The sequence below is a fragment of the Atractosteus spatula genome, chromosome 7 (assembly GCF_055471065.1).
Source record: "Atractosteus spatula isolate fAtrSpa1 chromosome 7, fAtrSpa1.hap1, whole genome shotgun sequence".
In the NCBI taxonomy this organism is placed as follows: Eukaryota; Metazoa; Chordata; class Actinopteri; order Semionotiformes; family Lepisosteidae; genus Atractosteus; species Atractosteus spatula.
Genome location: NC_142712.1, coordinates 20352912 through 20369601, shown reverse-complemented (window position 1 = coordinate 20369601; position 16690 = coordinate 20352912). Strand labels below are relative to the sequence as shown.

Sequence of the window (16690 nt, the reverse complement as noted above, 5' to 3'; positions counted from 1 at the left end):
TCTGTGGTCACGGATTCTACAGAATCCAAGGTAAGAGTGATTTTCTCCATACACCTGCTCAATGTCAATCAGAAGAAGTAAAATTTTACAAACTTCATAGCTTTAGGGAAAATCTTACAAAAACCATCACAATTCACAATGTATAAAATAAAAATACTTTTTAATTGTTTTTGCAATATAATATAAAAGGTTACAGAAATAAATCTTGTATTGCATACAAATTAAGTTTATCTGAAATATTTTCAGTCAATTCAAGTTTACTGCTTTTCAGTACATTATTTTAGCTCCTAGAGTTCCTAGAGTTAAGCAATAAAGTTACTTGATGTATTCCACAACATACAGAGTCCTTTCACTGCAATGTAACAAATCCACATACACATACACATGACGTCAAGCTGAATGTGCTGTTTGCAGAATTCGCCACCTGGGATCACAGCTTACTAATGTACGACTTGTGACACATTTTCTTTCCAGGATTGCTTATAGGACGCTAGTGAGGTTATTATTGCTATAACAATGAACTGGTTCCCCCCAGTGGCGGACTCTGGGAATGCATCTACCATAACACCACACGCAACATACATTCTACAAAGTGCTGTGAATTAGGGATTCAGAAGCAGGAAAATACATTAAATAATTTTATTGCTAATTTTAATAGAATTAAACATCTTGCATTTTTTATGGGATTATTGGTAATTTAAATATCCAAGAAACGGTATACTGTATTGTTCTTCCAGGCAACACAGCAGTTTCCAAAGCAGCTGAGGTTCAGTTTTTTGGTGTTTCCAAATTGTCAGTTACAGAATCCTCTCGTAGAAGAGAAGGTAGGCTTGTGAGTTCAGCACCTTGGTTTCAGGTACGGCTTGGACGCTTGTATCACTTATATGGAACCACGATCCTTTCACTGATTCACTATCACTTGCTAGGAGAAAAAAGATTTTAGTATTTGAGTTAGTATTTCTTATAAGACTGCCCTCATAATCATGATAATCCACATCCAGTTGCATGGTGCAATAGTGCAGTAAATTCTGACAGCTCTTTATCAGAGTCTTGAACATAGTAAATGAAAGTAACTTAATATTTAATTCTTATAACCCTAAATCCAGTTCAAATTTAATCAAAGATGCTTTCTTTCTGCAAAAAAAAAAATCTTACAACAGGTGAAGACAACTCTAAAACCTGTTGGTAAAAAGCATGAACAATGAGTCAAACAGGACCACGTGTCACTGTGAGACAAATAAGAGTCAATGGCCCACTGTGTTTGTGCCCTTAAATATTTTAAAAAGATAGCTGAAAAACAGCAGTGCCCCTGTAGATGGTTTAACTGGAATTATACATGTTCTAATACATACCTTGAGGCGTAAGTCCATTGAGCTGATTAGTAAGACAGTTGTTTGGTCGAACTTTGACATAAGCTGTGTAATGGCCCGACCTCATTGTGCCACTGTGTTCCACTATTCCATAGAGACGGTACAGCACTTTTTTCTCTCCTTCAGGTACGTTCTGTAAAGAAACACAAAGGTGAAATATATTCTGTTTAAGATTTTCAAGCACATATGGTGCAGCATTCAGATTTCCCACAATTCCTTTTTCTGGTAAGATATGTTAAAAGTTATGTTGAGGTGGTTCTGAGTGGCTCAGTCACTGAAGGTGCTCACCATGAAAGTGGATTGACCTCTAAAGTCCAGGAGTCCCTAGCTCGAGCCAATTTTGACCAGGATTCCAGAGACATGCAATTGAGTTCTGTGATGGTCGGACTGGGATTAGTCTGCTGGCCATCTCAGTAGTCTGGTAAACAGCACCTCCTGTTGACTTGCCATTAGTTACTGATCAGTTGCCTACGGGTTCACTGTGATGTCGGGGAGAGATGTGCCTCCTAGCCACTCAGTTTTCACTCTCCTGTCGGGATGCCGGGTGACTTGTGAGGTGTCAAATGGCAAATGGCTCTGCAGGTGGGGGTTGAAGGAGCATGTGTGCATTGCCTCAGAACTTTTCCAAGGCTATAAAACAGTCTAAAAAACTTCAATTAAAAAAAAAGTTACCTTGCAGTTTGTAGTGCAGAAAGGGGCCAAGTCTAGGACTTGAGGAAAAATGACATGCCTATTCATTTTACACACACTGTATCCAACCTAGAATAAAAAAGCAAGAGACAATAAATAACGTGTTGTAGATGCAGGCTAAACTGACAGCTTGGAATATGTGTTTAGATCACCTTTCATCTGGTTCATGTCATATTGACCTGCATTCAGAAATATCACATATTTGCTATTTCCAAGGATTAAAACAAAAGTAAAGAGACAATAAAGTAAGTAGCAATAAACTGCCTATTTTATAGATATGATGTTAAAGTCAGTTTTAATTAATGATAACACCAAACTGGTGGCAAATGCTTTCACATTATAGGTCATTTTGTTCAAAATGTTCTGTACTGGTAGAACGCCGGTTCCTGCCCACAGTGTTAAATATTGCAATGGTTACAAATGAACTAAAACTGACATGATTTGGATTAATCATGTTGTGTCCATTTAAATAATTTAAAAAAAGGACAGGACTACATGTTCTATATTATTCTTTATATAAAGAATAAAAGATGTGTGTTATTGATTTATGAAAGATAAATTTTTATCTTAGATCTTACATTTACTTTTAATGTATGTTTTTTTTTCTTTTACAAAGCATTTAATACTAACAACATGAGGCACAAAGATTGTGGGACAACAAGCAACCCAGCCACTTTGTTCATTTCACTTCTTTCAAAGAAATGGCGGATTGAGGTCACTGGATCAATTAGTTACTGAAAAACCGAAAAATTGAGAGATGAGGCCAAAGGCCTGTCCTCGCATTTGAAACTGTTCTTATAAAACCTTGACAGGTTCAATTCAATTCTGTTAAGTAAAACACAAAAATAAGATAATCACAATGCAACAAAAACAAAGGTTTCAGCACAACATCTTCCTAATAACCTAATGCTACGCTCACCGGAGCAGATTAAAGTAAAGGGTGAAACTTTACCTGCTGGAATCGTTTTAAATGAAGAGTAAGCACTGGTGGAGGCAAAGAGATGAGCATCTGCTTTAGGGCATCGGTATATACACACTTCTCGCCTGGCCAGCAGGGATTCGAAAGAAGCATCAGATTAGCACAATTAGATATTTGCTGTGGGGAGTAGTGCTTTCATTTCATTTTGAAGCGACTCAAATCAGACTGCTGCTGTGCTCTGCTGCAGGTCTAAAGCCACTAACACTTGCACTGCGTGGAGGAAAAACACTACAAGACTGCCAGTTCACCTTCCTTAGAGAAAAACCAAAGGACACGCTTGTTACTCTCTGGCAAGCCTAGCAGATCAAAATGTCTAGATTTAGGACTAGTCTGCACATGAGAAGTAAAATCAGAAAAGGAGCACTAGATTTTAGTCTTAGACCAAGGTGATCTTTTTAGTGAGGCATATCATTTTAGAATAATAATTTAATTGCCGGTGCAAATGTTAAACTACAAAATGTTAAATGGTTAGAATTACATAACTTTGTCAAACACATTCTAATCGATTTTTCAGCGACATAAAAGCCTGAGGGACAATCAAATATTGCTAATTTACAAAAGCATTTTGTTCTTTTGCAAACCCCTACAGCGGGTATGGGGCACCTCCACTCCTCAAGAGCCAGGTACTTTTAAACTGGAAACAAATAAAGACATAATAGTAGGCAGTTTGACTTCTGATTCAGTTAAATTATTAAGCTCAGAGTTTAAATCAAAGCCAAAGGATGCTTTGGACCTCAAACAATGGAGCTACCCTACAGTACCTAGGTGTTTTACTTTGCGGTATTGTGAAATGTATTAAAAAAACAACAACAATACCATCTGAGGAAGATCTGGACCCCTTGTTTTTGTGCTGAGTACAAGTAACGCACTGCAGGCTGTTGTTGGTGGTGAGGTGTTCCACTTCGGTGAACTGGTACAAGCAGGACTGGACAGAGCAGTCCTGTTTCCCTGGGGCCTCTCGCTCCGCAAGAGTGGTGAAAGCCAGTTCTGGGTCTTGGTCCACCACAGTGTATGCCTTCGTGTCTACTGCATCACCGCAGCTATCGATTTCGAAGTCTATGTCATCGGGAGATATGAAATCCTCGTTTACGGTAAGGGAATTCATATCCTTAACAAGTTCATCTTCCCCTAAGCCCTCCTCGTTATCCAGGGCTTTGAAGCGGTTGTCACTACAAGAACCCGAAGGTTCACAATCTTCAGGCTGTGCTTCATCTCCCGTGTGCGTATCCTCATCGCACTGGTCTGGTGGTTTGCTGTTCTGTGAGTTGCTTGGCGGTGCGTTATTCGGTTCACTGCTTTCCGAACATGCTTCTCCTTGTGTTGTGGCTCCCGGTTCGGACTGATTGATCTCTTCCTGTGCTGGCGACTCGTCCCCATTAACATGCTCTAAGTCTTGACTGGATGTGGAGCCAAGTCCCAGCTTCCCTGCCTGTTTCTGTTGACGCCTTTGGATCTGGAAGCAAGATGCATGTCAAGCTATTTCAAAATTTACATCGTATTGTACAATCATGTGATTTTCATAGATGCAGTGGTATATACTGCATAAATTGTATGTACCTCAATCCATCAATTTTTTAACCGCTTCATCTAATTCAAGGTTGCAGGTATTCGTGATACTGTCAATCAATTTATTTTGTTATCGAGATTTAATAACTGGTCTCAGAAATTGTGACTGCAGTTCCCCCTTGAAGTACACAGGTTGTGCTTGAGCACAATATGAAAAATAAAAAGATTTTGCAAACTGTAAATGTTTTTAAAAAACAGAACACCACCCAATGTGACTCTTCTACCTTTGCTTGCTTCTTTGCTTGTTTCTTTGCTTTCTTTTGCTGATATTTGCTGCCAGAGGGAAGTTCCTCGTTTTCAGCAGGAGACACAGAAGTCTTCTTAGAATCACCTTCCTCATTTTCACTGGTCCTCCTCACCACTTTCTTTGTGGACTTCTTCCTATAAGCCTTGAAAAGGACAGAACATGGAAAAAAAACAGGAAAACCACTGGGTGGGCAAGAAAAAATATTTTTGTATATGAGACTACTTCATTGTAACCTATAATACTGTGTGCAGTAACATGTACAGAACAGATACAGTAATGTGTGTATGAAGCCTCACACACTCATTATTTGTTCTCCAATCTGTTTTTCCATGTCTGTCACATGTACCAGAATTCTGAATATAACTCTATTGGTGAGAGAAAAATGAAAACAGAAATAACAGATGCAGATTTCAGCACCACTAGCTTATTTACCATCATTTTAAACAACACTTTGTAAAGGAATTATTACCTCATCTGAAACAGGGAGAGACAGATCCAAGAACATCTCAGTGACTAGAGAGACCTGGAAAACAGAGCAACTTGAATGGGGTGGCTGTGTAGAGTAGTGGTTAAGGCACTGGAATGGTCATTGGTTTGAACTCCTGGAGGAGACACCATTAGCAAAGTATCCAGCTGACACTAAGTATCACCCAAATAATAGAGAAACCAGAATCCTTTCAGTGTTGCTTTAAACGTTTTAAACTGAATGCTATGTAATAGCTGCAGAAAAGTCATGTTCATGTTTTGCCTCTATTAAAAACTTCCATATAAGAACCTAAGAGAAGGAAAAAACAGTACATTAGTTTAAGCAGCGAACAAAGGATGGTTTATACAAGATCAGTATCATACAGTCTGAAGCATAAACGTGTCATACTTCACATTGCTTTGGATGTAAATTCCTGATTTATTTAGTTTCTCCTTTTTTCTTTTGGGTAAGCAATGAGTTTTAAGATTGCTGTTTGATATCAAAAACAGTTGCAACAGACTAGGTGAACACAAATGAGGAAAAATCAGATTTGCCACTTACAGTTTTGCATTCCTTACACATAACCGTACTAGTGAGCTCTCCACCGAACACCTGGTCAACAAAGTTCCGAGGTGCTCCGTTCTTTTCATACTCTAGGAGGACAGAATGGCGATTCATTACTGTTCAGGGACTAAATACTTTGCTTCAAAGTAAAACCCAACTAGCTATTTCTAGAGCAAAACAGAAAAGTTTCTTCGTCACCAACATGGTTATTTTAAATGAAGTATTTAAATGAGGTACTTAAATTCCCCCACATTTGAGGAAATTATTATACATTTTTAAATACTGATTAATCTAATGACTGATTAACACAACTTCTCTTAAAGGGGAATTCAAATTACAATAACGTATTGTCATGCTACGTAATCGCTTACCTTTAACTAATTTTTTGGATTCTTCTGCCTCTATGAGTTTGCCAGAATTATTTAATGCTTCCAGTATTCCTGAACTTACTCTCTACAGAAAAAAAAAACAGGAAAAATATGAAAGGACATCAATTTCAAGATTACTTTAATACCATTTAATTAAAAACAATGAAGACTTTACAGTGAACATGCACTTTGTAACATGATGACTTTTTTGGGTCCCTGCCAATCTGATGTGTGCCAGCTGTATGCAACAGTACTACAGGCAATCTGATAAAAGTTGCAATCTGCAGAACTTTCCAAGAAGATTGTTGTCTTTTGAAAATGCAAGTATCAGATAAAGCTGGACACAGAATACTGTTGCTTTTCTAACTTGCAGTAAAAGGCATTGGAGAAGAAACCTTCCTACCTGGAGCAACAGATAACGTCTGATACTGAATAAATACTAAAGTCTTAGTGACACAGAGTAGATATGTCCATACAACTATAATGGGTAAATGCACAGATTCAGTGCATAGGTCTTAAGTATTTGCTTGGTACCAATTCTAAGACACTACTACTTGGAACCCTTGGCACATAGAAAGCAGCTCTGCTCTAGGTTTACTCACCTTCATCTCTTCAGCCTTCATACCATCCAATAAGTAACGTAAAAGCTCCTGGCTGTCTTGTTGCTGAAAGCCTTTGAATCTAGCGGCCCTGGATAACACAGCAAAGAACATTCTTATTTTTTACCATTTTTTACAGTGCCGTAGACATTTAGCTGTGGTTGAGCAACAGATGCCAAGCCACAAAAATGAGCTTCACACATCCTTGTTCATTTCAAAGGATGGAGGATGCAAGGTGGAGAATGAAAGTGTAGCTCAAGTGGTTGAACACCAGACTGGCCCAGCCTACACCACCAGTCCTGCTAGCCAACCTGTTACCTGTGACATCAGTGCCGTGGATGTCACTAGATAAACCATGCGATGTTTGGATTAGGTTCTCAGAAGTATTAGTGAGATGGCAAGTGTAATCTGGACCCGGATCAACGAGAATGATGCCTATCACACACCGTGTTTGCTGAGGAGAGTGTACACAGGTCTCACGGTGTAAGGCAAGAATGCTAGGACGATGTTACTACTCAGGACTCAAGATTAAAAAGCATTTAACACTCTATGCAGGAAGGGACTGATCTTTTGTAATAGGGGATTAAGCCATTTAATGTGTGGCTGAAATAGTTATTGAATATGGGGTCTGACCCCATACATAACAGGAGATGTCAAACTGCACAACTCATATAAGCCCCAAACCCACTGCAATAGATGAATCAGTCCCCTGGGTATGCAAACAGGCTTAGTCGACAATATGACCACCCTTACACAATCCATTTATTCCCATTTTCTAACCTACAAGAATTGAGGCTGAAGAAGAGAGAACCTGCAACATTTTATCCATTAAAAAAATACAGTTTTTTTGTGAACAACTGAACAACTTCCTGAATAGTAAGCAAAGTATTATCCCACTTTCATTCAGTGACTGAGAAGATGAAGAAGAACACTCTTCTTTGAACTTACTTTTTACAGACTTGGGAGAAAAGTTCTTTTGGAGTAACAACACCCTTCTTAGTTTCTTGAATTTCATTCAGCACCTGACACATCGCCAGTGTCAGAGAGCCAGGTCTGTCCAGGTTGATGACAAGGGGCTCCTAAAAATACATCAGTTTCCGCAATCATCATCGGCATGCCTTTTCATTCATGTCAGGTACAAACCAGGAAAAGAACAAAATGCACACAGTTGTGACATACCAGTTGAGAGGACAGATGTGGTGTAATTTGAAGAGTAGTCTTTTCATCTTTCATTTCATTGAGAAGCTGTCTCAGGAACTGAGTCTGGGAAAGGTTCTGTTAGAATAAATTGAAACTACAATATAAGGATACATTTTAAAATCTAGGCATGTTTATTTTTTTTTACTTTGTTGATATCCAAGAACCTTTTCCCAGAACTAAAGCACACATTACACCCAAGACACATACCAACCAGCACTATGTCCAAGGATTTACATAAGGAGTGATTGTAATTTTCTTTTATTTTATCTCATTTGTATAAATACTGGCTTCTACTGCCTATAGAGAAAATAGGCATTTTCAACTGTGAAAAAATCCAATAAGACATAGGTGTCTATACAAGGAGTGGGAAGATAACTGTTCTTAATGTTTGAAAAAATACCAACACATACAAAGCAGTGAAATACGTTGATGTTTTTCTTCAACTATCTGAAGACCCACATTAAGTATCTAGACAATAAGAGCAAATAACAAACAAATCTGCTTGGGCACATTCTATTCTGCTGTAGCTTAATGATTTTACCTGTAAAACAGCATTGAAGAAACATGTGTTTCCAAGGTTGCTGAGCCCTTTAACAGCTACACTATTGCTATTGGTCTGAGGTGCCTTCTTGAGCGACAGCTTTTCTTCTTTTTTTCCAGTGATGTCTGCTTTAGTGTCCTTCTTCTGGTCATTCTTGTTCTCCTCAGATGCTGTGTCATTTAGTGTTTCCTTGGGAATTTCAGGATCTATGACTGCTGTAGGATTTACAAAAAAAGAATGTGGACTTTGGATAATGCCAAGTATGATCTCACATCTGCATTTGGGTTTGAACTTAAAACTGTAAAGGGAAATGATAGAGGATAGGCTCTCTCCCTATCTGCGTGTCTGTGTGTCTCATGGAAAGCAAGCTGGAGTATGCGAAAAGACGAATTCCTAACACAGAATTGTATAGGGCTAATAAAGTGATGTTATGTTATGAAAGCATGACACTGAAAAAAATCAACTGCAGAAGCTCAATGTGGGTTTGTGGGAAATGAGGCAGACAGATGATTTAGGGTGAAATTTCTGAACAGACATGCCTAATGTTTTAAATACCACTATTCTTGTAGGACAACAGAGGAAAGCAAGCAAAGCTGGACTTACTTTTAGTCAGAGTTTTCTTGGTCACCTCTGAAAGGGCTTGCTTCCGAATGTTGTTCACGAGCTGAGCCAGTTGTCCAGTACGGGAATACTGAACCTCATCATCACACATATAGCACCTGTACCAAAATACACAGACAATACAGCAGGTTAACCTGAAAACCTGCTATCAAATGTTCACAGGAATGACGCAAATTAGAGATTAGGTTTGACTCGCATTAAGTTCTTAGCACAGTAGTTAATATCACTTGTTTCAGTGTGTGTTCATCTCTGCACAGCACAAATGCTGACAAGAATATTGGCAATACAATGCTGAATTAGTCCCAGTCTAAATGTTCACAGTTGCTATCTTTCAATGTTTCTTTTTGTCCTCTGCAACTACTTTTAAACATATCAACAGAATTCTTATCACATCCATCCATAACTTTTCTAACTACTTTATCCAATACAGAGTCATATGCCAGTAGGAGCCTATCCCAGCAAGCAACGGATGCAAGGCAGGATACACCCTGGACAGGACACCCGTCTATCACCAGGGAGAACATACAAACTCTACACAGACAAAACCCCAGGAACTGAACCAGGGCCCCGGCAACTGTGAGGCAGCAATGCTAACCACTGCATTACTATGCTGGCCAATTCATATCATATCTACTTTTTAAATAACTCGTCAACATGATATCTGATGATGGTGAAGCCAGTATTAATACAGGGCAATTTTTATATTCATCTGATTGTTCTAAGCATTCAGAACTCTGTCATGTTTGAACCATGGTGTACTTATTTCCTGAACCTGCAAAAGGGAGGAGAATCAAATCTTCAGGTATCTCAAAATAAAACAATACAGTTATTAAAGAAGTACAAAAAATGAAAGCACTGAGGCTATGTAAAGAAAAAATCATTATTTATTTGAAAGTTTTTATATACGGACAATACCCTGCTCTAAACATTTATAGTGACATCTTTTAAACAGGTTCACTAATATCACCAATGGAAGACTTAAGTCATTCACACCACCTGAGCTGAATCCAAGGGAAGGGTGACATATTCTTAGTCCAAGCTACACACTATTGAGAATATAAAGGCAGCAGTTGAGGAAGGTGAGAAATGCCTCAGTATATTGTGAAACGTGACTGCTTGCTTGAGGAATGTGAGCACTTGCTGAACACATTTTGAAAATGAATATAATAATTTACGTATTAAACACAATTCACAGATACTAAATGTTTAAATAATTAAAATATTTTAAGCAAGTGAAGTGATAGGAGGAACAAAAAAGAAATCGCTACTGTTAGCTTTACATTTGCTAAAGCAACCAACCTTGTCACATCACACTGCTTGCTGTACAAAATATTTACTACATTTGAAGTACAGAAATTAAACTGCTGTAGAACGAAGCACAGCGGAAAAGCACAACTAACAATGAAAACAGTTGAGGAGATCCATTAATCATTTTCATTGAAAACCATGTTTAATGTACAACCTGCCTGCATCTGCTGGAGGACCTGACAAATAATTTAATACAGCTGCTCAGTGTGGCATGAAAAGAGGTTTCACTTAAAGTAATTTTACTGTTAATTAATATGCTTCATAAGCTAAAGAAGATTACAGGGCAAAAAACTTTGGCAGGTATAAATTACCATTCAACTAAACTGCTTTCTCTCACTTTTCAACTCACCAAACACTCCAGGTGTCCGGGCTGAGCACCAAGCAATGCGGGTCTGAATGAGGCTTCTCATAGTGCTTAATGGCATGCTGATTTTCAGAGTGTCTTCCACAACCCTTTAACACACAGAAAATCACTTCCTTAACAAAGTCAGAGTCGTAGGTGTCATTGAAATTGACGATGCAACATCCATCAGTATGGATCGAAAATGACTTGGAGTGCACTGTCTAATTAGCTTAATTAGAACTGATATGCTTTTAAAGCATGAACATTCTCTCAAGGGTTTAACCTTATTCAGATCTAGCAGATTTTTAAAGAAAACCAATAACAAGCAAACAAATTACTAGCTGACCTTAGTTTTTCTGTGAATTATGATTGGCCTTTCTGTTGCAAATTGTCTGTTTTTTGACAATTTTTTTGACCGGTACAACTACTAAACATAGGTGCTGTGGCTCCTTTAAAGCACTTTTATAGCTTTAAATCACCTTAACAAATTAACTTTCAAGTTTAAATTCAATTTTGAATAGGTGATCACATTCACTTACAGTTTCTTATTGTTGAGATCTACAGTATTAAGAGAGATCAAAAGAAGCAGGTTCAACCCATTTAACTGATGTACAGAAAAAAAGAGGTGAAGAGCCCTTCATTAGCTAATTCTGATTTCTGTAGTGTTCGGAGGGCTAGGGGACTCCAGTCCATCACTGCGATTACCCCCCAGCAATGCCTGTTCCCATGTATATAGCTGGGTAGACTGGAGACACTGGGGCAAAGAACTTCACTTAAGGATATGAAAGCCATGTCTGCATGCAGTGGGGACTCAAACCCACAACCTGTTAGCCATGAACCTAAAGGCCACACTATGCCACAACTTCATGAGGATAAAGGGGGGATGAAACTTTAAAAATATACAGAGAAGACAAATCCGTGTAGAATTGTTTTATTTACAGCAAGTCAAAATATTGACTCAACCTAAAAAGATGCTGGAAGGAGTTAAAAATCCACTCAAAATAGTAGGAACCTCCAAAAGCAACCGATTGTTCTTGCAGGAAAGCCATTGGTTGAGAATGTCATGGGTTAACTGCTACTGAAATACACATTTCTACCAGTTCCACTGGTTTTCAGTAAGAAATCTTGGGATTATTCTGTTCAGCAAAATATATGGTTATATCTTTCTCATGAACGCTTAATCCACTGGCAGCCACTAAGTGGTCCGATTGGGATTTCCTAATATTTTGGCCAATAAGCAGTTTCAGCATTGGTTACAGCCTCTTCAATAACTAACCCCAACTGCTCCAGGGGCACTGCAGAAATGGCTGCAAGGTCAGCTCTGACCCCAAGCTTCTCTCCCTGTCTGTGTGTCTCATAGAGAGAAAGTTGGGGTATTGGAAAAGATACATTTCTAATACAAGAAATTGTATATGGCCAATAAACTGATCGTATAACTGAGGCTAACCAGATCTCTTCTTTAAAACTGTCTAGTATTATTGTTAAGTACATGAATTCAATTTGTTTACACCTTTGATTCATGTCTCTGATGTCATAGATATTTACCCGGTGACCACATTTGAGGCAGACCCAAATCGCTGGGCCTTCACTGTTTTCTTCCGCAGATGTGGATGCAGGACTCTCATCACCTTTACAGTCTTGGCAGGCATTCCAATTGACATCTTGCACAGTCTTTTTAAGCAGACTGTTGTCTATTCCTTTCCGAATGTGTCTGCAATTAGGCCCTACAAGAAAGAGTTCAGTACTTTCTCACTCTCACTGAAATAAAAATAATTTGTCCCTCATAAACTTTATTAAAAAAATATTTAAAATAACTTTGTAAAGTAGCCAAGCTCCTGTGTAACATTTTAACTGCAAACTATATACACAGTAATAAGATATATATATATATTCTCTAATTCAATCAGCAATATACTAATTCCTTAATCTTAGATTATATCCACAGCAACTTTTCACATAAGTTTCTAGTTTAATACTTATACAAAGATTTAAAAAACAATTTAGGTGTACAATTTAAACATGGCTATTTCTGCTCAAACAGCATTTCACAGGACATCTCCTTTAAGGGATGAACTCATTATCAACAGTCAAATGTGAATTCACAATCAAGACAGTTAAACAAACCTAACAATAAAATGACTGCGGATTTAATTAAGAACATACCATGAGAACATAAGAAAGGTTCCAAAACAGATTAGGCTATTTGGTCCATCTGTATTGTTTGCTGTTATTTTTCAAAGAAACTAGAGTATTATGGCTGGGCAGCTTGTTACTCACTACCACAATTCTTTACATAAAGAAATGCTTTTTGTTCTTGATTTTAAGTGCACTTCCCACAGTTTCCACCCTTGGTTTATGTTTCACTCTAAACTCTAAAACTTTGGGGTATCTTTATCAAACCTTAAAGGGATGTCACATGAAAATGGGTCCAAATTTAAGAACATACAGTAAACCCTCAGAGAAGGGGTGTCCATTGTTGTTGAATGTCTAGTAAATTACAAATGACTTTTTCAGCCCCAAAACACACTATTATATGAGAAAAAAAAAAAACATACATATACACACTATACAGTGGTGTGAAAAAGTGTTTGCCCCCTTCCTGATTTCTTATTTTTTTGCATGTTTGTCACACTGAAATGTTTCAGATCATCAAACAAATTGAAATATTAGACAAAGATAACATAAGTAAACACAAAATGCAGTTTTTAAATAAAGGTTTTTATTATTAAGGGAAAAAAAAAATCCAAACCTACATGGCCCTGTGTGAAAAAGTGATTGCCCCCTAAACCTAATAACTGGTTGGGCCACCCTTAGCAGCAACAACTGCAATCAAGCGTTTGCGATAACTGGCAATGAGTCTTTTTACAGCGCTGTGGAGGAATTTTGGCCCACTCATCTTTGCAGAATTGTTGTAATTCAGCCACATTGGAGGGTTTTCGAGCCTTAACCGCTTTTTTAAGGTCATGCCACAACATCTCAATCGGATTCAGGTCAGGACTTTGACTAGGCCACTCCAAAGTCTTCATTTTATTTTTCTTAAGCCATTCAGAGGTGGACTTGCTGGTGTGTTTTGGATCATTGTCCTGCTGCAGAACCCAAGTGCGCTTCAGCTTGAGGTCACGAACAGATGGCCGGACATTCTCCTTCAGGATTTTTTGGTAGACAGCAGAATTCATGGTTCCATTTACCACAGCAAGTCTTCCAGGTCCTGAAGCAGCGAAACAGCCCCAGACCATCACACTACCACCACCATATTTTACTGTTGGTATGATGTTCCTTTTCTGAAATGCTGTGTTACTTTTACGCCAGATGTAATGGGACACACACCTTCCAAAAAGTTCAACTTTTGTCTCGTCAGTCCACAGAGTATTTTCCCAAAAGTCATCAAGATGTTTTCTGGCAAAACTGAGACGAGCCTTTATGTTCTTTTTGCTCAGCAGTGGTTTTCGTCTTGGAACTCTGCCATGCAGGCCATTTTTGCCCAGTCTCTTTCTTATGGTGGAGTCATGAACACTAACCTTAACTGAGGCAAGTGAAGCCTGCAGTTCTTTGGATGTTGTTGTGGGGTTTTTTCTGACCTCTTGGATGAGTCGTTGCTGCGCTCTTGGGGTAATTTTGGTCGGCCGGCCACTCCTGGGAAGGTTCACCACTGTTCCATGTTTTCGCCATTTGTGGATAATGGCTCTCACTGTGGTTCGCTGGAGTCCCAAAGCTTTAGAAATGGCTTTATAACCTTTTCCAGACTGATAAATCTCAATTACTCTGTGTCTCATTTGTTCCTGAATTTCTTTGGATCGCAGCATGATGTCTAGCTTTTGAGGATCTTTTGGTCTACTTCACTTTGTCAGGCAGGTCCTATTTAAGTGATTTCTTGATTGAGAACAGGTGTGGCAGTAATCAGGCCTGGGTGTGGCTAGAGAAATTGAACTCAGCTTTCCAAAGATGTGATAAACCACAGTTGATTTATGTTTTAACAGGGGGGGCAATCACTTTTTCACACAGGGCCATGTAGATTTGGATTTTTTTTTTCCCTTAATAATAAAAACCTTCATTTAAAAACTGCATTTTGTGTTTACTTGTGTTATCTTTGTCTAATATTTCAATTTGTTTGATGATCTGAAACATTTCAGTGTGACAAACATGCAAAAAAATAAGAAATCAGGAAGGGGGCAAACACTTTTTCACACCACTGTATGCTTACTGGATCTTTTGACTTTTTTAACAACTGTAATCAGCACAGTCAATGAAAATTGTTCCTAAAGCCTTTGAACATACACAAATAAGCTCTTTATTTCTGTCATAAACATACTGTATAAGATTTGCTAAATCATAAGAAACACAAACCTATCGCAAGCAATTAACCTACCACATTAAACCACAACAGATATTCTTGAATTTCAAACATAGTATTTATTTAAACTTTGCTTTATTCTGTCATTTCAACATTATTGCAGGGAACGTCAGTATTTTGGATTTTACCTATGTAATTCCCCTTTAGCAGATTTTGTCTGTTGAATCTGAAGTCCTTTAAACCAAGGGTTTACTATAAATGTCTAGTTTTGTTAAAAAAATATAATTAAAATGACTTCCATCAAAGTCATTAAGGCATCGGAAAACAGTACAAATTGTCTTCTATTCAGTACTATAACAAACCAAAAAGCAACGACCTGAATCCAAAGTACTTGCAGTTTTAAACAGGGGCGTTACACATTTAAATGAAGCTAGACAGATTCAACACAGACCTACAACACATATTAAAAGATAAGAATACCAAACATACCAATTAAAAAGTTATGGTTAGTAGAACCAACAACATTCTAAGAGACAGACAGGTTTAACAGTTTAGATCCAATTGAGATGTGAACATGTAAGTGGCAGTAACTCTAGATTTGAGAACAACTGAGGAAAATTTAAAATACTTCAGTTATCTTCCTTTTCTTACCTGTAACGTCAACTGGATCTTCATCTCTGAGATGTTTTTCCTTTGCTCTCTTCTTACCCATTACTCTCCAGCAGGGTGACTATATGTGACAAAGAACAACTAAAAAGTTAAAAAGAAAATAAAGGTGGCTTTCGATTGCTCTTTTTTTTTCCAAAATAACGCAGGACATTAATACAATACAATGATCACACACTTTTTCTCGTTACTTTTTTTCTAACAGTACGCTGCAATACAGTACTCAGTATGATACTCATTTTGAGTGAACTAAATTGTCTACTGCTACAACTGTCTGATGGGGTAACTGCGCAAGAAAAACATTTCTAAGACAGAAGAAACTAATTTTCAGACGTATGTGTATATCACTTAACAAGCACAAGAAGTATTATCAGAAACCATCTCCTTGATTAGCTACAGCACTGTTTGAAGTGCGTGCTCTCGTACTGTTTAGCGATAATCCCATTTCTCACTTCGTTATACCATCAACTTTATTACCGAGGTAGAACACACATGGTAAGCATTTGAAGTACAAAAGCAGAAAACTGAGTGTTTTGTAACCTCACAACATCTTATATCATTACCTGTTTAAAGTGATCAGTCACTGTAAGACTGAGACCCCCACTATAACCTCAATACTAGGTATATAGATTTCGCATGCACACTTTTGCTGGTAAATAAAAGTACTGTATGATCTTGACAGGCAACTACCTATTCTAGAAAAATACAAATCCTTTCTACTAAATCTAACAGAAATAAAACACAAAAGCTAACATAACACCGGTATATTTACGCTGAGACCTGCATATGGTTTTACTTGCAGCAATACGTGTAACGTGTAACGTGAGCCGCTTCCCATATCCGGGGTCATACTGATAGACAGAGCACGTGT

The 16690-nt window shown here is 37.9% G+C and overlaps 1 protein-coding gene across 3 annotated transcripts; it reads right to left on the bottom strand.

Annotated features, from left to right (window-relative positions):
- Positions 1 to 144: 144 nt before the first annotated feature.
- Positions 145 to 16672, bottom strand: usp16 (ubiquitin specific peptidase 16). Of its 3 annotated transcripts, none has more exons than XM_088921792.1 (18): positions 16383 to 16672; positions 15805 to 15883; positions 12408 to 12586; positions 10869 to 10972; positions 9194 to 9309; positions 8591 to 8805; positions 8029 to 8124; positions 7798 to 7928; positions 6853 to 6940; positions 6254 to 6335; positions 5880 to 5971; positions 5322 to 5375; positions 4830 to 4994; positions 3856 to 4492; positions 3013 to 3104; positions 2043 to 2129; positions 1353 to 1503; positions 145 to 922 (listed from the first exon to the last, which is right to left on the bottom strand). In XM_088921792.1, the coding sequence occupies exons 2-18, from the start codon at positions 15863 to 15865 to the stop codon at positions 798 to 800; spliced, it is 2475 nt and encodes an 824-aa protein (XP_088777918.1). In that variant the 5' UTR covers positions 15866 to 15883; positions 16383 to 16672; the 3' UTR covers positions 145 to 797. The 3 variants fall into 3 exon arrangements, with proteins under 3 accessions (XP_088777918.1, XP_088777920.1, XP_088777919.1); XM_088921794.1 differs by having other exon boundaries at positions 8591 to 8802; XM_088921793.1 differs by lacking the exon at positions 16383 to 16672 and having other exon boundaries at positions 15805 to 15922.
- Between the last annotated feature and the right edge of the window lie 18 nt (positions 16673 to 16690).

Bases quoted from the DNA above. Each gene is read 5' to 3' on its own strand.
- usp16 (XM_088921792.1), bottom strand. From the start codon at position 15,865: ATGGGTAAGAAGAGAGCAAAGGAAAAACATCTCAGAGATGAAGATCCA. The intron at 9,310-10,868 runs GTGAGTTGAAAA...ATTTTGGTACAG, and splicing joins CCGGACACCTGGAGTGTTTG to GTGCTATATGTGTGATGATG. The intron at 3,105-3,855 runs GTATTGTTGTTG...CCTGCTGGCCAG, and splicing joins GTCCAGATCTTCCTCAGATG to GCGAGAAGTGTGTATATACC.